The sequence below is a fragment of the Chrysochloris asiatica genome, unplaced genomic scaffold (assembly GCF_000296735.1).
Source record: "Chrysochloris asiatica unplaced genomic scaffold, ChrAsi1.0 scaffold00101, whole genome shotgun sequence".
In the NCBI taxonomy this organism is placed as follows: Eukaryota; Metazoa; Chordata; class Mammalia; order Afrosoricida; family Chrysochloridae; genus Chrysochloris; species Chrysochloris asiatica.
In genome coordinates this window covers 782,249-810,228 of record NW_006408619.1, presented here as the reverse complement: position 1 = coordinate 810,228, position 27,980 = coordinate 782,249, and the positions used below count along the sequence as shown (strand labels likewise).

Here is a 27,980-nt window from a genome sequence, read left to right as displayed (position 1 = left end):
ATCTATACCAGTTAAGTGGACTCAAGCTAAGTGCCAGCTAAATGGACTCAACCAATATCTGAAGGCACAACTAAGTTGCATGAGGAAGTTCCCAAATGCCTGGCTCTACATTCCTGTAACGTTAACTTTCCCTCTACCAATCTGCACCTGTGGCTTCATGGGGAGTTGACTGGGAAAGAGAAAAGTTATACCTGGTTTACAGATGGTTCTGCATAGTGCACACATCTTAAAATCAGAGAGTAGCAGCACTGACCTCTCTGAAGGAGAGCGATGAAGGGAAATCCTCTCAATGGGCAGAACCTCACCAATCCACGTGCTTTTTCACATTGCTTGGAAGGAGAAATGGTCACATGTGCAAATGTATGCAGATTCAAGGGCTGTGGTCAATGGTTTGCTGGTCAGGGAAGTAGAAGGAACATGACTGAAAAACTGATGACAGTGAAGGTGTGGGGAAAGAGATATATGGGATACCCTCCAGAATAGGCTGAAAACATGATGATATTTGTGTTTCATGTGAATGCTCACCAAAGCGTAACGTTGTTCAGGGAAGATGTTTTCAATCAATTGGAGAGGATGACACCTTATGTGGACTCTAGTCACCCTCTTTTCCTAGTCACTCCCAATGAACTCATGAACAGAATGCCCACTGAAGCATGGATGGAGGTTATACATGGGCTCGGCAACATGAACTTCTATTCACCAATGCCAACTTGGCTACAACCACTTCTCAAGTGTCCAATCTGTCAGCAGCAGAGACTAACGTTAAATCTGCAAACAGAACCGTTCCTCAGGACAATCAGCAAGCAACCTGGTGGCAGGTTGTTTACACTGGACTTCATCATGCAAAAGGCACTATTTGTTCTTATTGGGACAGAAACTTACTTTCGATATGGATTTGCTTTCCCTGCACAGCAATGCTTCTGCTAAAACAATCTCTGGATTTACAGAATGCCCTACCAACTGTCATGCTGTTGCCTCAGATCAAGGAATTCACTACACAGCAAATGAAGTATGTCAGTAGAACCATGCTCATCTAATTCATTGGTATGTTCCCCATCATCCTGAAGCCTTCTGGCTTGATAGAATGATCAAATGGCCTTCTACAAACACAATTACAGTGCCAGCTAAGTCAAGATATCTTGCAGGGTTGAGGCAATGTTCTCCAGGACACTATACATGCTCTAAACCAGCATATCCAATGTATGGTACGGTTTCTCCCATAGCCAGGATTCATGCGTTCAGGAATCAATGTATGGTATGGTTTCTCCCATAGCCAAGATTCACAGGTTCAGGAATCAATGTATGGTATGGTTTCTCCCATAGCCAGGATTCATGGGTTCAGAAATCAATGTATGGCACGGTTTCTCCCATAGCCAGGATTCATGGGTTCAGGAATCAATGTATGGTATGATTTCTCCCATACCCAGGATTCATGGGTTCAGGAATCAATGTATGGCAGTTTCTCCCATAGCCAGGATTCATGGGTTCAGGAATCAAAAGGTAGAAATGAAAGCGACAGCACTCAGTGTTACCCCTAATGATCCATTCACAAAATGTTTGCTTCCTGTCCCTGCAACACCCTACTCTGCACAGTGTAGACTCTCACTGGGAGTCACAACATTGATTCTAATGAACTGGAAGTGAAGAATGCTACCTGGCCTCTTTGGGTTCCTCGTGCCATTGTCAACAAGGAAGGGAATTACTGTATTGGCTGGTATGATTGATCATGATTACCAAATAGAAATTAGATTGATATTACATAATGGAGGTAATGTACTACACATGAGTGTGGGGTACAGGACATCCCTTGGTGCGTCCCTTAGTACTGCCATGCCTTTTGACTAAAGTCAATGGAGAACCACAGCAATCCAATTCCAACATTACTAACGGTCCAGATCCTTCAGGAATGACATTCTGGGTCATCCCACCAGGCTAAGAACCATAGCCCTTTGAGATACTTGCTGTGGGAGAAGGGAGTATGGAATGGGTGGTCAGAGAAAGTGGATCTAAATACCAGCTATGACCACATGACCAGTTTTAGAAACAAAGACTATAATGCTGTGTGTATTTCTTCTTTGTAGGTGTGCAACAAATGGTTTTGTTTCCTTCACTTACAAAATACAAAGCAGGGCTAGTGTGTTGCCAGTTGTCCATATGTTAATTGTATGATGTTAGGTGCAAGTGTGGTTTTATAATTGTCTTTATTTAGAGATCACATGTGGTTTCAGGACATATGTTCAGGTGCCAAGTTGACAAGGGACAGACTGTGATGGTTCAGGTTGTGTGTCAACTTGGTTGGGCCGTCATGTGGTCACCCCCCATAATGTAATTATTTCCATGGTGAGATCTACTATGAGCAGTTAGCCAGTTGAAAGGGAGTTCTTTCAAGGGTGAAGCCTGTGTCCACTCTATATGGATGTTCAGACAAAGCTTTCTGATGTTTTACTCCATCTGGACCGTCATCTGGCTTTTCATCATCTGATATCTGGTTCTTAGTCTTGAGTCAGCAGCCTGCCTTCTTGCTTGCTGTCTTACCTGTTGATCTTGGATTCATCAAGTCTCCACATCCTTACCTTCCAGTCTTTCCTGGTGATGTTGGTCACTTGTGCAGTGCTGAAAGAATGTGAATCAGGAGAAGCCTCCAACCTAACATCTGACCCACAGACTTGGGACTTGCCTGCCTCTACAACTGTATAAACCATTTCCTTAAGATAAATCTCTTTGTGTGTATGTGTGTGTGTATATGGAGCATGGTGGCTCTGCAGGATAATCACTGGAATGTGAATCAAAAGTCAACTGTTGGAGCCCACGTGCAACTCCAGAGAAGGATAGGACTTCCTGCTCTCGCACAGATGTACAGCTCCGGAGACTCTATACAGGGTCACTGTGAGTCAGAAGCGACTAAGACGTCACTAACAATAACAACGACACACCACATCTGTTTGCTTCTCTAGAGAACCTAGTCTAAGACACTTACCAGTCCCTGAAGGGCGTCTCTCTGGCCCCTATCTCAGAAAAGGTCCAAACCAAATAAATGCATACAACGTCCAGGTCTAAAGGGTTTTTATTTAGTAGCCTTTAATGCTGAAGTTCCACTAAGGATGTGGAAGGCCACTCTTAGGGACTTCTGACAGGACAGTAATGACCAACACGTAGCAGATGGAGTCTTCTCCGGAAGGCAGAAGCATCCAGCTTATCCGCCAATGATTCCACTGCGGCTGATGAAAACAGTCAGGCAAACGAGTGCTCCCATTGGAGGGCTTAGAGGGTGCTCAGACAGTACGTGGCCAGCGGTCCTCTCAGCATCATGGGGCCAGCCAGCAAGTGCACTGTGGAGGGGAGAGCTAAAGCAGCACAGCCATTTCTTCCAGCCCTGCCCTTCTGGCAAACAGGAGGAGAAAGTGGGGGACGGAGTCAACAAGAAAGTGAGTTACAGGAGCAGTGAAGGGGACCCCACAACACTGACGACCACTCCCCACATTCGGTCAGGAAATGGACAAAGCTGAAAGTAAGAGCTTTTCACCCAAAGCCATGGAGCAGGGCGATACACACTTGCTAGGCACCAGGTGAGCAGGTCAAGCCCACCAACTGCTCCTCAGAAACCCTACACAGGGCCGCTGAGGTGGAACCGATTCGATGGCACTTAACTACAACATACAAACCCTGGAGCAGCTTTTTAAACTAAAAGAGAAACTAAATAAAAACAAAACTACCTCTTCAGAGAGAACAGACACTCCTGCGGCTTGAAAAAGTGCTGCTGATAGACTTTAAACAGAAGTCTGCTCATTACAGCAAATAACTTCAGAAAGGGCAGCCTCCATCTACCTGAGAGGCCAGCCCAGGGCTCCCAGTAATGTTCCAGAAGCCAGCATACCTCCAGATACTGTCACAGGTGAGTCCTCACTTCCCTAACTCCTCACAAAGCCACCCACCTGAGCCTCAACCCACACCTACGGAAGGACACACCTAGAGGGTCAAGTCTGACCTGGACCACACCAACTTAAAATAAGTCCTTGACCATAGGCTTGCTTGTTCCAGCCAGCCAAATCCCCATGCATTTAAATTATCACTATAATTTCTTAAAGTTGCAGTTCTAAGACAAACATTGTAGAACTGGACTAGGGCAGAAAAAGACAAAAAAAGCACAAAGAATGTTAGTAACCAAAATCTATCGAGTGCTTTCCTTTCAAAGCAGAAGTATATGTATAGATGGATATGCATGTATATACATTCTGTCTGTGTATCATACATATACATAGATACAAACACACATATGCATACATGCTCATGTCCACACACACATACACCTAGAATCATACACATACATACATACATACATGCAAACACACATATGCGCTCATTTCCACACACAAACATATACCCAGAATCATACACATACATACATACAAACACATGTATACACACTTATAGCCACACACATATATACGTAGAATCATACACATACATACACACACACGCACATGAGCTCATATCTACACACACATACACCCAGAATCGTGCACATACACACACATGCATGCATACACACTCATATGTGCACACACATGCACCCAGAATCATACACATACATACAAACACATGTATACACACTTATATCCAAACACACATATACATAGAATCATACACATACATACAAACACACACATGCATATGAGCTCATATCCACACACACACACATCCAAAATCGTGCACACACACACATGCATACACGCTCATATGCGCACACACATGCACCCAGAATCATGTACATGCATACACACAAACACACACATGCATACACACTCATATCCACATACACATGCACCCAGAATCATGTACATGCATACACATAAACACACGTGCGCATACACGCTCATATCCACACATATATGCACCCAGAATCATGTACATGCATACACACAAACACACACATTCATACACGCTCATATGCACACACACATACACCCAGAAGCATATCCACACATAAACACACAAACAACACACCTATGCATATGTGCTTGTATCCACACACACACATTTCCCCCGATACTCAGAAGTCTCTGTGAACCATTACTGCTGTTAGGTGCCATCAAGCTGGGGCCAGCTTACACAATTCATATACAAAGAGCAAGACAGTCCTGCTCACAATGAGCTCACTGCCGCAGCCCTGTGTAGATCCAGCTCGTTGACGGTCCTCCTCTTTTTCATTGACCCTCTGCTTTACCAAACATGATGTCTTTCTCCAGGAACTGGTCTGTTCTGGTGTCCTGTCCAAAGTACATGAGATCAAGTGTCACCATCCTTGCTATAAGGGGCATTCTGGCTACACTCCTTCCTTCCAACATAGATTTGTTCATTCTTCAGCCAGTCCAGGGTACATTTCATATTCTTCATCAACACTAGCATTCAAAGGCACCAGTTCTTCTTTGGTCTTCCTTATTCAGCTTCCCTGTGCATGTGAGGTGATTGACAATACTATGGCTTGGGTCAAATGCACCTTAGTCTTTGGAGTGACATCTTTGCTTCTTAATGCTTTAAATAGAGCTTTTGCATCAGATTTGCCCAACGCAACACATCACTTCATTTCCTGACTGCTGCTTCTATGGGTGTTGATTGTGGATCCAAGTAAAATGAAATCTTTGACAATTTCAATATTTTCTCTATTTATCATGAGGTTGCTGATTGGTGGAGCTATAAGGATTTTTGTTTTCTTTATACTGAGGTATAATCCATACTAAAGGTTATAGAGCCTTTCATCTTCATCAGTAAATGCTTCAAGTCCTCTTCACTTTCAGGAAACAAGATGCGTCATCTACATAGCTCAGGTTGATAATGAGTCTTCCTTCAACCCGTATGCCACGTTTTCCTACCTAGAACCCAGCTTCTCGTATTATTTGCTTAGCCTCCAGATTGAATTAGTATCGTGAAAAAATACAACCCTGACACACTGTAAGTTTATCTTACTGTAGTGGCTTGCATTCTGTGAACTAATCAAGCCTCATTCTGCTAAACCTTTTTTAAAAGAAAAGAAAAGGAGCTACAAACATGTGCATACTTCTGGTAGGAGCTGACCAGCTCTGGGTACTCCCACTTTGAAATTTCATATGGCTATCATGAAAATAAGGACAGTATTTGACGAAGCCAACAAGCCAGCACAGGATCAGCATCCAGAACCCAGATCCAGGAGACCAGAATGCAGTCCTAAGTACACAGCTGAACATCCAACATACTTTAATGATCCTTGATTCTTCCGTTCTGTTTTGATCTTGTCAACAGTTGTTTACTTAAAAAACAAAAACAAAAAAGTAAATTGTTTCTGCCTTTCATCCCCTAACAAGGAAGAATTTCTTCAGAGAGGTGTAGATTTGGAACAAGATGCCCAACGCTCACATTCTGAGCAGAAGTTTGTATGCACAACAGTGCCAGAGTTTTATAAATAAAACTTGATTTGGTCTCAACACCTCGGACAGGTGAAATAGTTTCCAGGTCTTTACACCCAGGCTGGGGCTGGCCAGCTTTCCAGAAGAAACAAGTTTTACCTAAAAGAAAAGAAAACACAAAAAGAGTCAGTGCCTCTGGCAAAGCCCCATGCCCATTCTGGCCCCTCCTTAGGTCTCTGTCCCTTGGCCACACTGTAGAGACACAGCACTGCCGCGTCTCCATAACCACCTTCTTATCCATCTCTGTTCCAACCACAAAAGTCATTCCACCGCCCCAGCCTCAGGACCTTTGTGCATGCTGCCCACCGCCCTAGCTCATTTCTCCTTCCCTCCGCTCCTGACTCACGCCCTAGCTCTCACACTTGGAATCAGCAAACTTTTTGTAAAGAGCCAGAACCATTGCCATTGAATCTGTTCTGATTCATGGCTACCCCAGGCATTGCTCCCTAGGGGGTTCTTGGCTGGGAAACCTTTACAGAGGAAACTGGTGGTACAACAGTTAAGTGCTAGGCTACTGACTGAAAGGTTGGCAGTTTGAACCCATTCCCCTGGTTGAGGGAGAAAAGATGTGGCAATCTGCCCCAGAAACATGACAGCCTAGAAAATCCTCTAAGGGCAGTTCTACTTTGTCACATGGGGTCGCTAAGACTTGGTGACACTCGACAACTGTGAGACCTTAACTGACAGGTGTCCAATATTGCCGACAGTGCTTCCCAAAGAGCCGATAATGTGGTCAGAGAAGGGCCTGTTAGCACAGAAGCTGGGCCTTCTACAAGGAGGAAAGTGGGCAGACCTTTCTTCTGCCCTGGGAGCGTACTGCACACCCTGGCATCTGGCTAGCCATCAGCTCCTCTCTGATTCCTTCCAGTCCTCAGGAGCTCATGATGCCCAATGTTCGCCGTCCACTGCCCAGGCAACAGGCCACACTCTGATGCTCCTAACAATTAAACTACTCAGAAACTGCATGAAGAATGGGGGAGGGGGACAACAGGACCTTCCTAGCCTGACCATTCGTGGGTCCTTAGTGAAAAGAAAAGCAAGAAATTACCACCCTGTGTTTGCTGTTGCCATTAGCTGCTGTTGAGTTGGTCCAGACCCAAAGGAACAAAACACCGCTCAGTCCCGCACCATCCTCACTGTGGATGGTGTTGTAGGTGGGCCGCTGTAATCAATAAGGTTTTCACCGGATGGTTTTCAGAAGGAGATCACCAAGCCTGTCTTCTAGTCCATCTTAGTCTGGAAGTGCCACTGAAACCTATTCAGCAGCAAGCAGAGCCACATGCAAGCTTCTGCTAACAGAAGAATGTTAGCGACCATGAAGTCCATTATCCAGGATTTGAACCCAGATCTCCTTCATGGAAAGCAAGAATTCTACCACCATCAATGTCCCCAGTGCCCTGTGTTTTGCAACTGCCCTAGGGTTCTCATGGGGGACTCTGACTAGGGCCTGAGCCTAGGATAAGCAAGCAAGCGAGGTCTGTTTTCTCCTATTCCCAGTCTACCCTCCAGAGGCCTCGCTGCAAACAGCCACAGAATGCCCCTTGTTCCAAAGACAGGAGGCCAGGCACAGCCCCTTGTGTTGTGGCAGAGATCTCACAGGTTTCTGTTTCTATTCCCCCAGGACGCTCTATCCACAGAGGGTGGGAGGCAAGCTTCTCTAGCCTGCATGTCTGCACCATCACAGAGACACATCTGCTCCAAACCTAAGAAGCCAGGAATAGAACCATTTTTCCCTGCGGGGCCGGCGGAAACAGTTGTTCTCTGGCAGAGTCCCTTTGGGCCACGCTTGTCACCGATGCTGGTACCACCCTCCAAGTAAACAGAAGTGCAGGCATCTGCTTCGCCTTGGGGAAAACCCACAGGGTGTAACAAAAGTCCCCCGTAATAAACTGGGGATACATTGAGACCCAAAACATCAGCCGTAAGCAGCAAGCTAGGCCAACCAAGCTCACAACAAACACAAGAGAAATTCAAATATCTTCTGCAAACTGGAACCATTTCAAAACCCCAGGGTTCTCTGTATTCCACTTAGTCATCATTTGTCCCTTCTAAATAGCCTTTTTAAGTACAGAGTTGGAAACTCACTTCTATTGCTTTTTTTCTGTTTTGTTTTGTTTTTCTTTCTTTTAATTCACATCTGGTCCTAAACACTAGAAGGTTGGTCTCATGGATATGAAAACATCCCAGTGGACGGGAATACAAACAGAAGGCTGTCAGCAGAAACACTGACCTGCCTGCCCTCTCTTTCTGCTAAATGTCCTACCTGGTTGGAAACTTCTGGAAAAATAGCCTGGCTGATATGTACAGGCTTGAACTCACAAGATGTTATTAGAGATTTGCAGATGTGAGAATAACAGGTAAGCTATTGCCCTGGTGCCAAAAGCATGATTTTCCTCTTTCCACTCAAACGAAATAACCCCAGGTCATGGTTCAACTGCATCCAATTCAAACACAGTCTGTTTCCGAGAGGAAACCAAAACATACAGATGAACTGTATCTAAATGATAAATACTAGTATCTGCAAGCATATCATTACTACGCAGAGAGGGAACTTCTAATGAACGTTAATCTGAACGTAAAATTGCCTTAACTTTTCATACGTGTTGAACTGAAAAGTTATTCTAGATATCTTGTTCAGATGGGGGGAAAACACTAAAAGCAGGGGGTACCATGAATTTACTTGATATGTCTTTTCTATCCCAAATCTTGTTGTTGATGTTAACTGCTGTCGAGTTGGTTCTGACTCATAACAACCCTGTATAGGGTTCCTGAGGAGCAGCTGGTGAGATTGAACTGCAACTTTGCAATTCCCCACCAAATGATTGGGCATACAAATAGGGTGCACAGGACTCTAACGCTGGGAATGGTTCATTTTGACATTGCACTAGGTTTGCCATCCTGCTCAGAAGCAGGAACCAGGAACCAGGAAGAAAGCCGTAGAAGTAACGGCAACAGAGGCAGCAACAGGGAGAGACAGAGCAGTTGCAGGCTTCCCGGCCGGAGTAAAGATGAGTTCCTCCAGGTAGGAGGCTGCCTTGCATAATGTGCCCTTTGGGCATTTACAGACTGGTTACCGGGCTTTGTAACACTTGCCCCCCACAGGACAGAGGCTGAGGGGCCCACACAGCTGAACGGCCCACCCAAGATACAGCAAACAGACTAGAGAACTGCCGCATTCGGAGTTGTATCTGATCTAAAGTCGAGTATTGTTGATGAGTTGTGCATGGTCACTGAAACGGATCATCAAGTCCAATGTGAAGCAGAGCATGATGTGGGAGGGGTGGCTGGTGTCAGAATACAGGAAACAAGGTTGTTGCACGTCTGACTTCCACCTCATAGGAATCGGTGTTGGGCCGGTTTTGAGTTTGATTCTCCTTCTCTCTTGTGAAGCCAGAGGAAGTCAGACACGTTTTCCCTGCCATTTTGTAGTATGTATAACACTAGGTGGCAGTGGTGGTGGTTATGTGCCGTGGAGTCGGTTCCGACTCATAGTGACCCTATACAGGGTTTCCGAAGCTGTAAATCTTTACGGGAGCAGAAAGCCTCATCTTTCTCCTGTGGAACAGCTGGTAGTTTCCAACTGCTGACCTTGCGGTTCACAGCCTGACTCGTAACCACTACACTATCAGAGCTCCTAAAAGCATCAAAATAAGAAGTTAGAAACAAGGGGAAGAAGAAGAAATCAATAAAACTGAAAATAAAAATAACAAGGATCAAAGAAGCCCAAATCTGGAAGTGATGAGACTGTCTCCCATGCAAAGGTTACAGCCTGGACTTAAGTCAGAACTCAGGCCTCCCTCCCCGGATACATTCAAGAAAAGAGTGGAGAACTACTATTCCAGAACAGGGGGGAAAAAAAAAACTCAAGGATCAGAAAAGGTGACAAATAACCATACCGAAAGAACCTGGCAGCACAAATATCAGAATCTGACCAGCTAAACAGTTTTAGGAATTTCTTAGATCCTACAATCAAGTTACAGAAACTGCTTTTTTGACAAGTCATCAGGTAAACCAGTTGCTAGAGAAGAGCATCATGGTTGGCAAAGTAGAGGGTCAGTGAAAACAAGGCAAACCTAATAGAAACAGGCAGACACAAAACCACAGCAGTGGATTCAACCATTCCAACCACCCTGAGGATGATACAGGACTCATTCTGTTAAACACATGGCAGCCACCACAGGAGAGCCGGTGCCTGAAGAGACCATTCAGCACAGAAATAGTTAAAGATGAAATAAGGAAAATCCATGATGTTTCTGGAATATGATATTCCGCACAATGGAGCTCTCGCAGCCAAAGCAGGACTCCTTGTCCAATGATCGAGAAGTCCTTATGGCTAGGCCTTTGTCCAATCATGATCGAGAAGTCCTTATGGCTAGGCCTTTGTCCAATCATGATCGAGAAGTCCTTATGACTGGGCCTTTATCCAATCATGATCGAGAAGTCCTTATGGCTGGGCCTTTGACATGATATTTGACAGTGGGTGTTGCACTAAAAATACAGGTTCATTTGAAAGAATCCCCTGAAAGCAAAAGTCACCAAGTTAGACAGTCTGTCACAACTGTTTAGCAAATAGACACCACTGGAAAACCAAGGCTGTTGTGGAGCAGGAATAATCAGACGGAAGGTCTTGTCCAACGAGACTAAGAAGAAGCAACATTTGCTGAAGCCTAAGGTTCAGTAAGTACCCTGGTCATTTGATTGGAAAAATAAAACCATCATTTCTGCAATTGTAATGGTTCATTCTAAAGCAAAATATGTGTTCAATCATGTATGAGACAGAAAAAAATTAATACTAAAAGTAAAATAAATGAAAATATCACTTAAAAAAATAAAAGCAACAAGGGGGCTATGACTATGTTGCAAAGATTAAAAACATATAATGTGATCAACAACCCTAGACCAATATAGTTGAAAACTTGATGAAATAGACAAAAGCCTAGAAAAATATAAGCTATCAAAACTGATCCTAAAAAGAAATTGATCCTAGAGGAAATAAAGTCCAAATAGTCCTACAACGGTTAAAAGAAGTTATAAAAGATTTTCAGATAAGGAAAGTATCAGGACCAGTCGGTTTTAACAAGTTCTAAAGATCAAATCATTTCAATCGAATGAGAACTATTCCAGAGAAAAGGGAAATGAAAGACACATCCAATTCAATTTATAAAGCTAATAAAACTATTCTCAAAGGTTGAAAAGAATATTAGAAACTGGGGAAGTGACAGGCCAACTTTAGTCATTATGGGAGGCAGGAAAGACCTTAAAAAAAATTAGCAAACTGAATGTAACAATGGGTTTTAAAAAGTAACACGGCTGCACCCAGTCTATCCCAGGAATACAAAGTTGGTATAACATTAAAAGATCAAGGAATCTAAATTTATCACTTTAAAAGATCAAAAATATATATGACCTTCTCAATACAACTACAAAAACCCTTAATGAAAGTTGACATCCACTCATGAATATACCAAGGACTCCCGAAAGAATGAACAAATCCGTCTAAGAAGAAATTCATATAACCAAAACGCTTCTCAGAAACAAAGCTGGCAAGACTTGGACTCGCTGTGGATAGGTCACCGAGAAAGACCACTTTCTTGTTGTTATATGTGAGTCAGTGACAACAAGGAATCCTCAATGAAACAGACACAAAACCTCAATGAAGGACTTCACCACTATAACCATCACGAGGCTGACGAGAGGCAGGGCTACTTCTCATTCTGTTATGCAGAAGGTTGCCATGAGTTGACAGCAACAAACATGACTTAAAAAACAAAATGAAGCCTGTAGCACAGTATGAAGAAGTAGCTTCCTGGAAAACAAGAAATCTAACAAAACCTTACAGTAAACTCGGCTGTCAAATGGCGAAAGCAGACCATAGCGATCAAGATTACCAGATAAGCTTTTTTTATTTTGAAAAAGATATGCAACACCTATCAATATGTCTAACAAAAATTTATAAACATTTATGGAGAAATGCTTTAAAATCCTGAAAGACATTTTTACAATACTAACTAGATGAAAACTCATTCCATGTTCATGGACTGGAAGAGCCAACATCAAAGTCATCTCTGGGTGGGCTCAAGCCACGAAGCATTTGCTTAGTAGCCAAATACAAACCATCTGCACCACCCAGGGGTAATAACAGCGTTGATTTTTCCCTAAATTGATCTACAGAATCACAGAAGTTCTAGTTACAATTCCAAAAGTTGTTTTGTTGAGTTGATTTGTATAGAAAAGAATAAGACCAAAAATCTAACCAAAGCTGTGCTGCAGAAGAAATCAAAAAGGGAGAGGAAGGAAGGCTTGCCTTACCAAAAACGGACAGGCAGTGAGATGGTGGGGAAAGCTCAGGGTTTGGAGCAGCTTGAATTTTGGTCCATCTTTCCTACTAACTAAGGTCTCTGCTTGACACAAATACATAGTTTGTGCTCCACTGTTGTTGCTGTTGTTGTTAAGTGTTGTCAAGTCGGTGCCAACTCACTGAGACCCTATATGTGGATTCCAAAGCTTTAAATCTTTGTGGTAGCAGAAAGCTTCATCTATTCCCCGTGAAGCAACTAGTGGGTTTGAACGGTGGATCTTGCGGTTCACAGTCAGTGCTTATCATAAATTTGGCAGCGGCACCGCAAAACAAAGGCCTGGTGATCTGTGCTCTAAAGATCACCATCAAGAAAACCCAGTGGAGAGTTCCACTCTGTGGCACATGGGGTCACCATGAGTCACACTGAACTCAGTGGCATTAGGTTCGGGTGGGTTGCTAGGAACCAACTGAGACCCCAGACAACCGTGTTCCTGCTCTGAGTCTTCACGACCTCATCTTTATACTACATTCACCCAGACCTTATACTGCACAATATTCAAAGTACATCCCCAAAAATCCAAAACTCTGCAACTACAATCTTGAAACACAAAGTCACTCTGCCTTTTCCAGCATCTAACTTTGGAAAACACAAGTCTTTGGAGCCCATTGGTAATTTTCACTTCAAGCAGAAATCTCCCATAGGCCCTCAGCTGTTGACTTCTGTGCACAGTACGTGACAGGCATGTGATCACTTGGATCAGATTCCCTCACAGACCGTGTACAACAAGCTCATTGTCTAAAATGCTTTTCCTCTCGGCACTGTCAGACTGGGGAGAGTCAAGAACAAGTATCTCTCGGCTGCATTCAGGTGCTTTGCAATGCATTTCCAGGAGGGGTTCAAAACAGATCATATGCAGAGCCCCACAAGACCAAGCACTTAGCCAAAGAACCAAAACACAAGAAGGACACCACACCTGGCCAGGCAGGTGTGCAAAGGTGGGTCATCCCATACCTGTACTTGATGTCAAACACTGTGGAGTCCTCATCATCATCATCCTCTTCATTCAGCGGAGCCATTTCCACCCTCTCTGCTGGCGTGGTGATGATGTCATACTTCCGGGTCTTCTTTAACCTCTTTCCTGACCTGGAAGGAGAGAAGACTCATCATGAGAACACAGGTGAGAGGCCAAGGGTCAGCCCAAACTCTCACTGGGGTATACCTGACCCAGGCAGCTGGCGCTAAGGTAGGTTCCCTTCTTCCTGTCTGAGAGGACAAGGAGGACGTTGCTTCTGCCCAGACTCCAGGCTTCTCACAGGAGACCAGTCATGGGACCAGTCGTGGGACCTCAGGCAAGTTACTGACCACACTAAGGACCGTTGTGGTCTTTACCCGTCAAACGAGATGATTACATCTTTCCTGGAACAGAGAAACTCAGCAATCAAGATCACTAATGTTGCAATGCAAGCTTTTTAGGGCCCTGGTAGTGTAGTGGCTAAACTCCCGGATGCTACCTGAAAGGTCAATGGTTCAAACCCGCCAGCTGCTCTAAAAGCTGTGGCAATCTGTTCCCATAAAGATTTACAGCCTCATAAGCCATATGGACCAGTTCTCGTCTATCCTAGAGTGTCACTGTGAGTCAGAATCACTCGATGGCAGTGGGTTTAGGATTCCATAATAATGTTTAAAGCCAAAATTAATTAAAACGATCCATAATGAACAAAACAATCAAAATGTTAAATGAGGCACTGTCAACCCCTGTCTGCACAACCATCTTGTCCCTGACTCTTGCCCTGATCGTGTGGTGTTGAGGATGGTCACTGCTCCCCGGCGCATTCTGCTCAGCATCTGTGAGTCAACCTGACTGGATTTGCATGAGAGCCCAGTCCACTCTAACTGTGAAGACGGACAAGTGTCTTCATCCTCTGGGCCCCAGTCTCTTCATCAATAAAATGGGATAAACAACAAAATAAATTAAAATTCAGAAAAAAAGAGAACGAGGTATTGAAGGCTCCATGGCATAATTCTCAGTCTCCTGAGAGACCTGGATTCCAACGACTCTCAAACCCCACCACACATCTGTCAGTGGAAACGTGGATATGACACTGAACGGGTTCCAGAGGAGTGTACAGACTCAGACTAAGAAGAAAGGCCTGGCTTTCTACTTCCAGCTCTCAAACAGTGACAGCCTCGTCCATCACAGAAGGGAGGGTGGTGCAGGACTGGGTCCCACTCTGTCCTTTTACATGGGGTCACCACGTGTCAGGAGCCCATATGAAGGCAGCTGGCAATAACAACATCTTTAAAATGAAAACTCAATGTTGAGCAAGAGATCACATGTGATGATAACACTGAAAAAGTCAATTTAAAATAGTCTATATGGTACTCATTTACAAAGAAGCTTTGAAATGATTTGTTGTTGTTGTTCAGTGTTAAGTTGTTGTTGTTAAGTGCTGTCGAGTTGGGTTCCGGCCGATAGCAACCCTGTATAGGTTTTCCGAGGAGCAGCTGGTAAGCTTGAACCGCTGACCTTGCAGTTCAAACGGCTTTGTAGTCTAACGCATTAACCCACAGTGCCACACCAGTGTTACGTAGAGTGAGTTATAACAATACACTTTTTACCTTCAGCGTGGTGTTGCTGTTGTCAAGTGCCATTGAGTCCGTTCCAACTCATAACAACCCTGTATAGCATTTCCAATGAGTGACTGGTCAGTTTGAACTGCTGACCTTATGGTCCAGTGCTTGTCCTACATATGTTTCTCTGATTTACTTCAAGTAATGTTATTGTATACACTTGAATGCTAATACTGGGGAAACTCCTAGTGAGTACCACTGTGCATTGAGATTTTAAACAAAATGGTACCCAGTCCAACACCAAATAAAATAGCTAGTCTGAAAGTTGAACTGAAGCCCCTGGCTTTGCATTGGCATTCTTAATAATTGCATACTACAGACATACTGTGAATAAAGAAGACCATAGAAGAATTGATGCTTTTGAGTTATGGTGTTGGAGGAGAATATTAAAAGTGCCATGGGCTGCCAAAAGAACCAACAGATCTGCGTTGGAAGAAGTGCATCCAGAGTGCTCCTTGGAGGCCAGGATGGCCAAACTTCGTCTTTCATAGTTCGGACATATTGTCAGGAGGGACCAGTCGCTGGAGAAGGATATCATGTTTGGTAAGGTGGAGGGTCAGAGAAAAAGAGGAAGACCCCCAACGAGATGGATTGGTCAAGTGGCAGCATCAATGGACTCAAGCATGGCAACAATTGTGAAGTTGACTCAGGACCAGGCAGTGTTTCCTTCTGTTGTACACAGGGTCACTATGAACTGATACCAACTCAATGGCACCTAACAACAACAACATAGACATACTCCTGGTTGCAAATAGCTGAAGTCATCACGCAGCACACATGTTTATGAATGGCTGAGGCAAACTCACCATTCATTCAGCTCATACACCTGCCCCATTTTGCATGCAATCTAGCCTATAAATTCCCAAGGGTTATTTTCAATTCTCTCTGCCATCCGTGTTGCAAGCAACTGCAGCAACACAAGGACACATGATGGGATTCATCACATGATCAATATCCCGCACACTCCAACCTCAGCATCTCTCTGTGCAGCGAAGGCGCACTTAATCAGTGTCAGCCTTGTGTACTTTTTGGAGTGCACAGTGTACGCCTCAATAGATATTTTATTTTTCTCCTTAAAAATAAATAAATAAACTGAAATGTCAGTGCTTGTCGCTCACAGGTGCGGGAGATTCAACGACATGATATATTCACAAGCCTGTATAAAGTAGGCACTCAGCAAATGTTAGGCATCTCTCTGTTCAGCTAATAACAAACAAACAAAACCCAAAACCTGTTGCTATGGAGTCAGTGACCACCCACGGCAGCCCCACGTGTTACAGGTAGGACTGTCCCACGGGGCTTTCTTGGCTGTGTGCTCTTTACCAAAGCAGATCACCAGGACTTTCTTCCATGGTGTCGCTGGGGGGCTCGAGATGCTCATCTCTAAGTTAGCTGTTGAGCACAAACTGCTTGTGCCACCAGGGACCTTAAACAAAAAAAGCAAATAGAATTAAGTGTGTATCAAGGAGGCGTCAAAAAGTTCATGGAAAACTTCCGTTATCATTTTATTCCATTTTTCCATGAAATTTTTAAAGCTCCCTCATCTGTTCTTTTTTGGGTGTCAAGGACTGGTGAAAATGAGTTGATGTTCTTTCTACCATAAGAATTTCTGAGTATAGTGAGTTATAACAATAAACTTTTACTTCAGGGTAGGTTGTCGTTGTTAAGTACCATCAAGTTGGTTCTGACCCGTAGCGACTCTGTAAAGGGTCCCCAAGGAGCAGCTGCTGGGTTTGAACTGCTGACCCTGCGGTTCACAGTCCAGTGCTGATCCTACAGCACCACACCAAGAGCCCAAGGTCAGGGTAGTTGTTGTTGTTGTCAGGTGCCATCGAGTCAGAACCGACTCATAGCGACCCCATGCACAGCAGAACGAAACACTGCTTGATCCTGGGCCAACCTCACTACCGCTGACACACTTGAGTCCATCAATGATGCCACCTGGCCAATCCACCTCGTTAGGGGTCCTCCTCTTTTTCTCTGACCGTCCACCTTACCCAGCAATGACATCCTTCTCCAGCGACTGTTCCCTCCAGACAATATGTCCAAAGTATGAGAGACGGAGCTTAGCCATCTTGGCCTCCAAGGAGCACTCTGGCTGCACTTCTTCCAAAACAGACCTATTGGTGCGGTTCACAGTCCAGTGCTGATCCTACAGCACTACACCAGGAGCCCAAGGTCAGGGTAGTAGAGGTTACTAAAGGTTACAGGGAAGTGCTGAGGCAGGAGGCCTTGACCTTGAGCGCAAATCATTGTGCATTAAGGAAGGAGTAGGGTAAACACTGGACTGCAATCCACAAGGTTGGCTGTTCAAACCCACCAGGCGCTCCTGGGAAACCCTACACAGGGTCGTTATGAGTCAGAACCTACTCAACAACACTTAACAACAACAGTACCTTTTATCCGGACTGAGAGGCTTATGACATCACCTGGGAATAGGACTATGATTATATTCTATTTCTCACCATCTTGAACTTACTCACACATCTTTTATACCCTCTGGTATCCCTCCTATTTTGAATATACTTATAATTTTATAAATACAAATTTAAATGTTCCTGAGCAATTAGTCATCCAAAAAGTCATAAAAGGGACACAGAAGAGTAATCTTCTCTAAACAGTCTCCCCAAAAGCTGTAAACTGTTCCCTGTGGAGACTACACCAAGGACACCCACATGATCCCCAGTACAGAAAGACTCCAATAAAATCACAAAATGAGTAGAAACAGTAGTTCCCCCACTAGGCTTTCCAAAAATGTCTTTGCAATATCAACTTGTTCCAGCTCCATGTAATGTGATGTGCCGTGGAGTCAGTTCCGACTCATAGCAACCCTGTACAGGGTTTCCGAGGCTGTAAATCTTTATGGGAGCAGAAAGCCTCATCTTTCTCCTGCAGAACAGCTGGTAGTTTCGAACTGCTGACCTTGAGGTTAGCAGCCCAATTTGTACCAAGTATGCTACCTGAGCTCCTTCCATGCAGTGTGACTTACCAAAGATCTGGTGTGCCAAAGTGTCACTGAAGAAAAAAAAAATCTTAAGAGTCTCGTCTTTGGCATAAAGCAATCTACACCACCTGCCACACAGCCAGTCTCTCTTCAGAAGACAGATGAGGCTGTGTGCTCCTCTAGGGATTTACAGTCTCGGAAACCTTAAGAAGCAGCGCTGCTGTGTTCCTATAGGGCCTCTGTGAGTCAGAGTCCACTTCATAGTACTGGGTGTGTTTTTGGTGCCTGGAGACCTTACGTATAACAAACAGGCATTGCCCAGTTTTGTGCCATCTTCACAATCATGGGTCTGCTTGTGCCCTTGGTGGTGGCCACTGTGCAGGGCTTCCAAACCGAGGAGCCACATCAGACAAAGTCCTGCTGCGATCCAGTCTCAGAAATAGATCATCAGGCCTTTCTTCCTCGCTCCCAGCATCACGGTAGCACACAAGGTACACACACCACACTGTACAATACTTACCCACAGGAGCAGCAGGAAATAAAGTCCCGCCTGCAAACTGCTGGGGTTTACAGTGCTCCGGTTCGCCTTCCTAACACATGACCTCAGAAAGGACCCTGAGACCCTGTGATCACACCACTGGCTGTTCCCAGGGTCCTTGTGCACACTTCCACTGCTACTTTTTAAGTTATAAACAGAGGAAATTACATTTCAAACAATCAGCTCTCTAACACACAACATCCTTCACAACAGAAAAGCAGTTTACACTGTTTCATCGTTGGGCATGTTAATAAGAGAAAACTGAGATGTGTGCAGAGTTTAAAGACACTTAGGCATGTTCGCAGCAGAGACGCCTGCAGGATTTGCCTGGGAAGGGCTGGGAAATCCGGCATCATTAACAAGCGCTCTGTACAAACGAGCCGGGTGGGGGGTAGAGGCCCTTTGCCCATTTTTCACAGATTACTAAACCTGCCCTTCCAGCACTAGCTTTGTGCTACTCAGAAATGGGGGACCTATGAGCAGGATTAGCCAACACTTCCCACAGACCTGGAGATCCCAGAGCATGACTGGGATCAGAGACAGCATGAGATCGCAGAAAACCAGACGGAACTCGAAGCCTAAGATCCTCACTGAGACTTCGCTCTCCCTTCTTTAAATAGGGATGCTCCCACATGTCTTCTTACAGAAATCATGGCTCATAACAGCAGAGTGCTTCCCAGGGTCCAACGCAGCAATTTGCATGCATGATCTCACATCAAACTTAATGCCCAAAATCACAGCCGTTCAGTCCATTCCAGCTCACGTTGGCCGCCGGGCTTCCAAGGCTGTAATCATCACAGAGGCAGCTGGAGGGTTCACCCAGCAGTTAGCAGCCAAGCACTTAACGACTGCACTACCAAGCCTTCTGTAAACTCATATGTAACTCTAGAGACACACAGTTAATGTGCACAGATGCTAACTGAAAGCTCGGAAGAAAGGTCTGACGACCAAATTTGGAAAAATTAGCCACTAAGAATGCTAACAACAACGTTAATCAGTAACAGTCCTGGTGTGGCGCTGTGGGTTAATGCGCTGGATTGCAAAGTCGGTTTGAACCACAAGGTTGGCAGTTCAAGCTCACCAGCTGCTCCTCAGGAATCCGATACAGGGTCGCTATGGGTTAGAACCGACTTGACAGCACTTAGCAATAACACTATGGCGCACAATTCTACTCTAATATACAGTCGACTCAACAGCAATTGGGTTTTGTTTCTTTGTGAGCCACAGTCTGTGACTACTGCTCTCTTGTGGTTCAGGAAGCTGAGACTCAGAGAGGTTGACTTGCCATGGCCACATAAGAGCGTTAACTGGCAAATCTGAGGCTTGAACCCAGGCAGCCTGGTGACTGGTAGGCTCGTAATCTACTCCCCATGTTGTGCTGCCCCACTGTGGTGAGAGGCAGTACTACACAGGCACACACTAAATGGGACACTTGTTGTTATGTGCCATCTAGTCGGTTCCGACCCATAGCAACCCTGTATAGGGTTTCCGAGGGTGTAAATCTTTAAGGGAGTAGAAAGCCTCATCTTTCGCCCGCGGAGCAGCTGGTAGTTTCGAACCGCTGACCTTAAGGTTCGCAGCCCGATTCGTAACCACTACGCTACCAGAGCAGGGAATGGGCTTCATAGCAGTCTTTGGAGTCACCTTCAAAGGCTACCGTAAGTTTGCTCAAGAGGGCCAAGGGCTGTCGGGCACTGAGCTCCCTAGAAGATCACCGTGAACTATACCAGGACTGCCAAGAGGCCTGGAGGCCATGGAGCCCACTGTTCTTCAGAGGCACTTCCACGTGGATCTGAACCACCAAACACTTAGCCATTTGCACCACCCACACCTAAAGTATCTTAACTGTCAAAACTAAAATTCTAATCCTTAGGTGGTCTCGACTTTCTGGAGCCAAGGAGGCTATGTTGTTGTTGTTAAGTGACACTGAGTCAGTTCTGACCCATAGAGACCCTGTATAGGGTTTCTGAGGAGCAGCTGGTGAGCTTGAACAGCCAACCTTGCAGCTCAAACAGCTTTGCAGTCTGGTGCATTAGCCCACAGCGCCACATATGAACCTCTAAATCTGAATCATCCTGAGATAGTCTGAAAACCTTAAACCTTTAAAATAGTCTGCTTAAGTCTTCTTAGAGCCATTCAGTGTTGTTGTTGTGAAGTGCTATTGACCCTCCCTAGGGTTTCCAAAGGAGCTCTGGGAGCGTAGTGGTTACGAATCGGGCTGCAAACCTTAAGGTCAGCAGTTCGAAACTACCAGCTGTTCCGCGGGAGAAAGAGGAGGCTTTCTGCTCCCGTAAAGATTTACAGCCTCGGAAACCCTGTACAGGGTCGCTATGAGTCAGAATCGACTCCACGGCACGTAACAACAACAACAACAGGGTTTCCAAGGAGCAGCTGGTGGGTTTGAACTGTTGACCTTGTGGTTTGAGGTTCAGTGATGATCCCACATCAGTAGTTAAACTTAATTAGTTTAAAAAAAAAAAAAAAGAATTGCACACAATGTTCCCAAGAAGCAAAGATGGCGAGACTTGGTCTCATGTACTTTGGACATGTTATCAGGAAGGTTCATACTTTGTAAAGTAGAGGGTCTGCGAAAAAGAGGAAGACCCTCAACAAGATGCGCTGACACAATGGCTGTAAGAACAGGGTTAAGTATAGGAACAACTGAGAGGTTGGTACAGGACCACACTGTGGTTGGTTCGGTTGGACACAGGTTCGCTGAGTCAGCAATGAACAACAGTGAAGAATCTCCATTTGCCTTGAGCACTGTTCCCCTAAGATTATTTGTGTGGGATCAAACTGACAGCGGAAGGTACCCCCTGCTGCCACTGAGTTCATTCCAACTCACAGCAACCCTACAGGACAGAGGACAACTCAACGGGAGGAGACAGCCTCCTCTTTCTCCCCTGGAAAGGCTGGTGGGTTTGAACTGCTGACCTGGCAGTGAGCGGTTCAGTGCTTGGTCTGTTATGTCACCAGGACTCCTTCAAATTGACAACATCGATTCAGAAGGTTAGACAGAAACCTTAGGGGCAGTAGTTAGGTTCATGAGCGAGGCTGAGTGCTCCCCAGCTGGAGAAAGTTCACCCGCGTCACTGCAGTGCACTGGCGAATGTTTTGATGTGTGTATATTCTCAGCAAGAACAACTATAACAAAATTAATATATTTTTTAAAGAACTTAAATGGCAGAGTCTACCAGAAACTAAAGCAGGGTACAAAGTGAAGACGCCGCCATAAAAACACCGTTTTGAGATTTTTCCACGTTTTAATAGTAAACTCTCCACACATGTATAACTTGCCCGTTTCTACAAACTCTTGTAAACCCTAGGGCTCTTCCCTCTGTAGAAATACAGATCAATATACATGAAGCACCTCATTAGCAAGTTCATGACCACCATTGCTTAGAGATACCTGTGAATAGGTTTTCCAAGAAGACATATGACCTGGTGGCTCCACCTCACCGGACTGCCTAAGAGCACACCTTGTTGTTGTTGTTGTTGAGTGCCGTCAAGTCAGTTGCAACCCATCGCAAACCTGTATAGAGTTTCTAAGGAGAGGCTGGTGAGTTTGAACCGCCGACCTTGCGGTCCAGTGCAGGACCCCAGAGCGCCCACACCTAGCCTGAGGAAAATGACAAGACTACAGCAAAGGGAATCTGGAGTCGTCACAATACCTCCAGGTGAACAGGGAGGGGGTCAGCCTGTGGGCAGAGCCCCTACTTCACCCAGAGACACACACAGCTTGAGAGCTCAAGGTCAGCGGTTCAAACCCACCAGCTGCTTTCCTGGAGCAAGACGAGACTGCTCCTATTTACAGTCCCGGAAGCCCTATGGAGTGGTTCTTCTCTGTCCTAAAGACTCACTAGGCGTCAGCATCTACTCCGTGGTGGTGGGTTTGGCATTTGTTTTCAGCAGTCTCACATTAATGCTGGTGGTCTCAAGGAAAATACGGTGTTGGGTTTTGTCCCCTCAAAAGATCTGCTGAAGTCCTAACCCACGGTACATGTGTGTGTGATCTTATTTGGAAGCACGAACTTTGCAGCTCTAGTGAGGCCATATTGCAGTAGGGTGGGCTGTGATTCCTTATGATTGGGGTCCTCATAAGAAATGGAGACGTGCAAACACAGAAGGATGGCAATCCTGTAAAGGGAGTGAAGGAGCTGCAAGCTAAGCAACACTAAAGATTGCTGGCAACCACCAGAAACTAGGGTTGCAGCAGGCGACACATTCTTCCCCAGAACCTTCAGAGGAAGCGTGGGCCTGCTCACACCTTGATTTTAGACCTTCAGCCTCCAGCCTAGGAGAGAATAAAGCTCTGTTGTTGCAAGTCACCCAGTTTGTGGTCCTTTGTTACAGCAACCCTGTCCTAGGAAATTCAGATGGCACATGATATTGTAAGTAAATTTCCACATTATGCTCCAGAGAAACAGGCAAGGTCAAAGCAGTCTGAAGAGAGAGAAAGAGGGAGTTGTTGCTTACAGGACACTGAGCTTCTGCTAACGTGGTGTTGGCACTCACACATAGCATGGCAAAAGTAATGCCAGTGAACTGTACATATAAAAATGTTGAAATGGAAAATTTATTTTGTTATTTGTATTTATACTTGCCACAAGAATTTTTTAAAAGAGACAAAGCACCTTTTCTTTTTAACCAAAACACATGTTTTTAACAAAACAGAGTTCAAAATGCTTTTACTCTGCAATGTGATCCTGTAGCCAAAGGGTTTGTTTACTCAACAGATGGTCAGAAGCAGGTTTCCGAGTGAGTGCTCTGGGCTGAGAAGCAGAGGGTCCGAGCTAGGCAGACCAACTCGGCCAGAGTCCTTCCTTCCTTGGCCTTCTCCCAAAGAGAAAAACAAAACAAAACAAACAAATAAAAGAACCTTAAAGGTTAGCTTGTTAATGGAAGCTCAGCTTGACAGTGTGGCAATTGGATCTTTGGCAGTTCTGAGATCCCTTGTCTGACTCTGGCCCGACTTCATCCTCCACTGCTACTCCTTACCTATGCAGGTGGGGTTCTGGCGAGGTGCCGTCCTGCCTTACTTATTCTGTAGGGCCAGATGTTCTGCTGTTTCCCCCAACAAAGTCTTGGTCAACCAGGTATCTTACATAGATCAAGAGGCAACTGTTTGTACAGAACAAGGGGACACTGAATGGTTTGAAATTGGGAAAGGTGTGCACCAGGGCTGTCTGATTCACCATGCTTATTCAATGTTTCCCTCTGTGCTAATTACCACAACAAACCACCACAGAGTGGGTGGCTTTAAACGACAAAAATGTATTGTCTCTCAGTTCTGAAGACTGGGACACTGAGTTAAGGTGTGAACTGTGTGGTCATTCTGAGACTCTGAGGTAGAATGTGGTCTCCCAGGTTCTAGAAGTTCCAGCTTCTCATAGCTCCAGGTGTCACTTGCGTAGCAGCTGCAAAATAGCATGCTGTTCTTTCTCTGTTTCTGTTTCTTGTTGCGTCTCCTCTTTCACAAGAACACCAGACATACAGGGTTAGGACACATTCTATTCCACTGTGACCCGTTATTAACCTAGCTGATGACATCTTCAAAGACCCTATTTCCAAACAAAGTCACTTTCACAGGTCCAGGGATGAGGACCTCAATTTCTTCCTTCTCTTCTACACCTGTGACCTCCATCCACAGACATGCTCATTGCTGCAGTGCAGGTCTTCATGGACCTTCCTGCATCACCTGCTCCACTAAGTCTGATGGGAACAGCAGTCACAATGATTGACAGCCACTTAGTACCAAGTTCATTACCTCATGGAGTAGGGAGTGTGTCCATTATTGAGTTAGAACAACCAAGGCCAGCAGGTGCTGAGTCAATTGCCCCAGGGAGTGGTACTCAGACTTCGGTAGTCACACTCCAAAACCCATGTTTTTTCCAGTCAACCAGAGGGTAAGAAACTCAGCTCAGACAAGTGAGTGTCCCCACACACCAAGTGGGCTCTCAACAGCTGCTGTTCAGACAGCTAGAAGTGTAATTCAGGTTCATTCTGTTACAAGCTACTGCCTGCGATGACCAAAGGCAGCTAGAAGACGTTTGTGTCAGCAAAAGCAAACCATAACCACGCTTTTGACTAGTAAGTTTCAACCCCATCAAATTGCCAAGCCTCCTAAATGAATCTACAAGTTTAATGAAATTCAATAAATACTGATAGATTTTTGTTAGGGACCTAGATAAGTTGATTCTAAAGTTCACAGAAGAAGAAATAAATAAAGAAGCAGCAACACAGAGAACAGCCAGAAATATTCTGAAAAAGAGGAATAATGAAGGGAAAGTGGCCGAACCAAAGAGTAAAGCATGCTTAAAACCACAGTAACCAAACACAGGGGTGCTACCATGCTAACAATCAGGTCGGTTGTTACTGCTTGTTGTTAAATGCTGTCGAGTTGTTTCTGACTCATAGCAACCCTTTATAGCGTTTCCGAGGAACCACTGGTGAGTTCGAATAGCCAACCTTTCAGTTCAAAGTGACCTTGTGGTCCATTGTTTATCCTAAGGCACCACACCAGGGCACCAACAATCAGATACAATAGCAAAATACGAAGTCCAGAAATAAACCCAAATGCAGTTGGACTTTAGTGTAGAATAAAGGTAGCATTTCAAGTGAGTTAGGAAAAAAGAAAGGTGTTCAATATATTATGCTGGCAGCCACAGCGGTCAAAACAGCCTGCTACCATGAAAGACACAGAGATGAATGGAACCGAACTGAGACACCAAAGGTCAATCCATTCTCCTACGCTCAATCGATCTTTGACAAAGGGCAAAAATTCTTTACATGGAGAAGAGATGGTGTCCTCAACAACTAATGTTGACAAAACTGGAAATCCATTTGCATAAGAATGAAACAAAAAACACATATATCTCATATCTATACAAACACAAACTCAACCTCAATTAAAGACTTAAATTTAAAACCTAGAACTATAAAGATCCTCAATGAAAAACTTAGGGGCACTAATACATTCCATAAATACACTATCCAACATAACTGAAAACACACCAAAAGCAAAAGACAAAATAGATGACTGGGACCTGCTAAAAATGAGACACTTAGGTACATCAAAAGATTTCACATAAAAAGTAAAAAAAGAACCCACAAATTGAGGGGGAAAAAGTTGACAATTTCATGTCAGGGATTACCCTCTAAAATGTATAGAATACCCCAACATCTCAACAAGAAGAAGGCGGCAAACCACATTCAAACTGGCCAGAGGAGACGAACAGACACTTCACTAAAGAAGACATTAATGCAGCCAGTACACATAAGAAGAAACACTAGTGTTCACTAGCCATTGCTGTTAGGTCAGCACTGACCCATAGCAACCTTATGCACAGCAGAATGAAACACTGCCCGATCCTGGGCCAACCACACTACTGTTGCCACACTCGAGTCCATCGATGCTGCCACTTGGCCAGTCCATCTCATTGGGGGGCTTCCTCTTTTTCTCTGACCCTGCACCTTACTAAACATGATATCCTTTTCCAGCGACTGGTCCCTCCTGACAATATGTCCGAAGTATGAGAGACAAAGTTTGGCCATCTTAGCCCCTAAGGAGCACTCTGGCTGCACTTCTTCAAAAACGGATCTATTGGTTCGCTTGGCAGCCCATGGCACTTTCCAACACCATAACTCAAAAGCATCAATTCTTCTGGTCGTCTTTATTCACTGTCCAGCTTTCGCATGCATATGAGGTTATTGAAAATACCTTGGCTTGGGTCAGGCGCACCTTAGTCCTCAAGCTGACATCTTTGCTCTTCAACAGTTTAAAAAGGTGGCAGATTTGCCTAATGCAATACGTTGTTTGATTTCTTGACTGCTGCTTCCGTGAGTATTGATAGTTGATCCAAGGAGAATGAAGTCCTTGACAACTTCAATCTTTTCTCCATTGATAGCAATGTTATTTATTGGTCCAGTGGTGAGGATTTTTGTTTTCTTGACATGGAGATGTAATCCATATCCAAGGCTGTGCTCTTTGATCTTCATCAGTAAATGTTTTAAGTCCTCTTCACTTTCAGCAAGCAAGGTTGTATCATCTGCATATCACAGGCTGTTAATGAGTCTTTCTCCAATCCTGATGCCACATTTTTCTTCAAATAACCCAGCTTCTCGGATTATTTGTTCAGCATATAATACAGGTTGAATAAGTATGGTGAAAGAATACAACCCTGTCTCACACTTTTTTAAATTTTAAATCATTCAGTATTCCATGTTTTGTTCGAACAACTGTTTCTTGATCTAGGTACAGATTCCTTATGAGCACAATTAAGTGTTCCGGAATACTCATACTTCACAATGTTGTCCATAGCTTGTCATGATCCACACAATCAAAAGCCTTTGCGTAGTCAATAAAGCACAGGTAAACATCTTTCTGAAATTCTCTGCTTTTAGCAAAAATCAATCAGACATCAGCAATGATATCCCTCATTCCACAGCCTCTTCTTCTGAGTCTGGCTTGAACCTCTGGAAGTTCTCTATCAATGTATGATTTTAGCCGTTTCTGTATTACCTTTAACAAAACTTTACTCACATGGGATATCAAAGAGATTGTCCGATGATTTCCGCATTCCGTTGGGTCACTGAAGAAGGAGTGACGAACTAATTCCAAATATTTAGTCACTGAAAACCTTATGGACAGCAGAGAAACACTAGCCATTAGAGAGATGCAAATCAAAACAACAATGAGATGCCATCTTCTTGTTGTCCTTAGGTGTCTTAGAGTGGGTACCGACTCAAGGCCCCCCTAAGCACAACAGAACGAAACACTGCCCAGTCAATCTCACTATTGCTACTACACCTGAGCGAGCCCACTGCTGCTGGCACTGTGCCAATCCATTTCATTAGGGGTCTTCCTCTTTTTCCCTGACCCTCCACTTTACCCAGCACAATGTCCTTCTCCAGGTACTGGTCCCTTCTGATAATATGTCTGAAGTATGAGAGACAAAGTCTGGCCATCATGGCTTCTAAGGAGCATTCTGACTGTACTTATTCCAGCACAGACCTGTTGGTTCTTTTGGTATGGAATCTGTTGGTTCCACGGTACTTTCAATATTCTTTTCCAACACCATAACTCAAATGCATCAATGCTTCTACGGTCTTTGTTATCCATTGTCCAA

At 44.6% G+C, this 27,980-nt stretch overlaps 1 protein-coding gene across 1 annotated transcript in view; it reads right to left on the bottom strand.

The window, feature by feature from the left end:
• Window positions 1–6,535: 6,535 nt before the first annotated feature.
• The window catches only part of FAM174B (family with sequence similarity 174, member B), a 46,990-nt gene continuing 25,545 nt past the window's right edge, over window positions 6,536–27,980 (bottom strand). The window contains exons 2-3 of the mRNA XM_006867159.1: window positions 13,751–13,882; window positions 6,536–6,539 (exon numbers count right to left, since the gene is read on the bottom strand). Of these exons, the coding sequence (XP_006867221.1) occupies window positions 6,536–6,539; window positions 13,751–13,882 (136 nt within the window). The remainder of the gene's footprint in view (window positions 6,540–13,750; window positions 13,883–27,980) is intronic.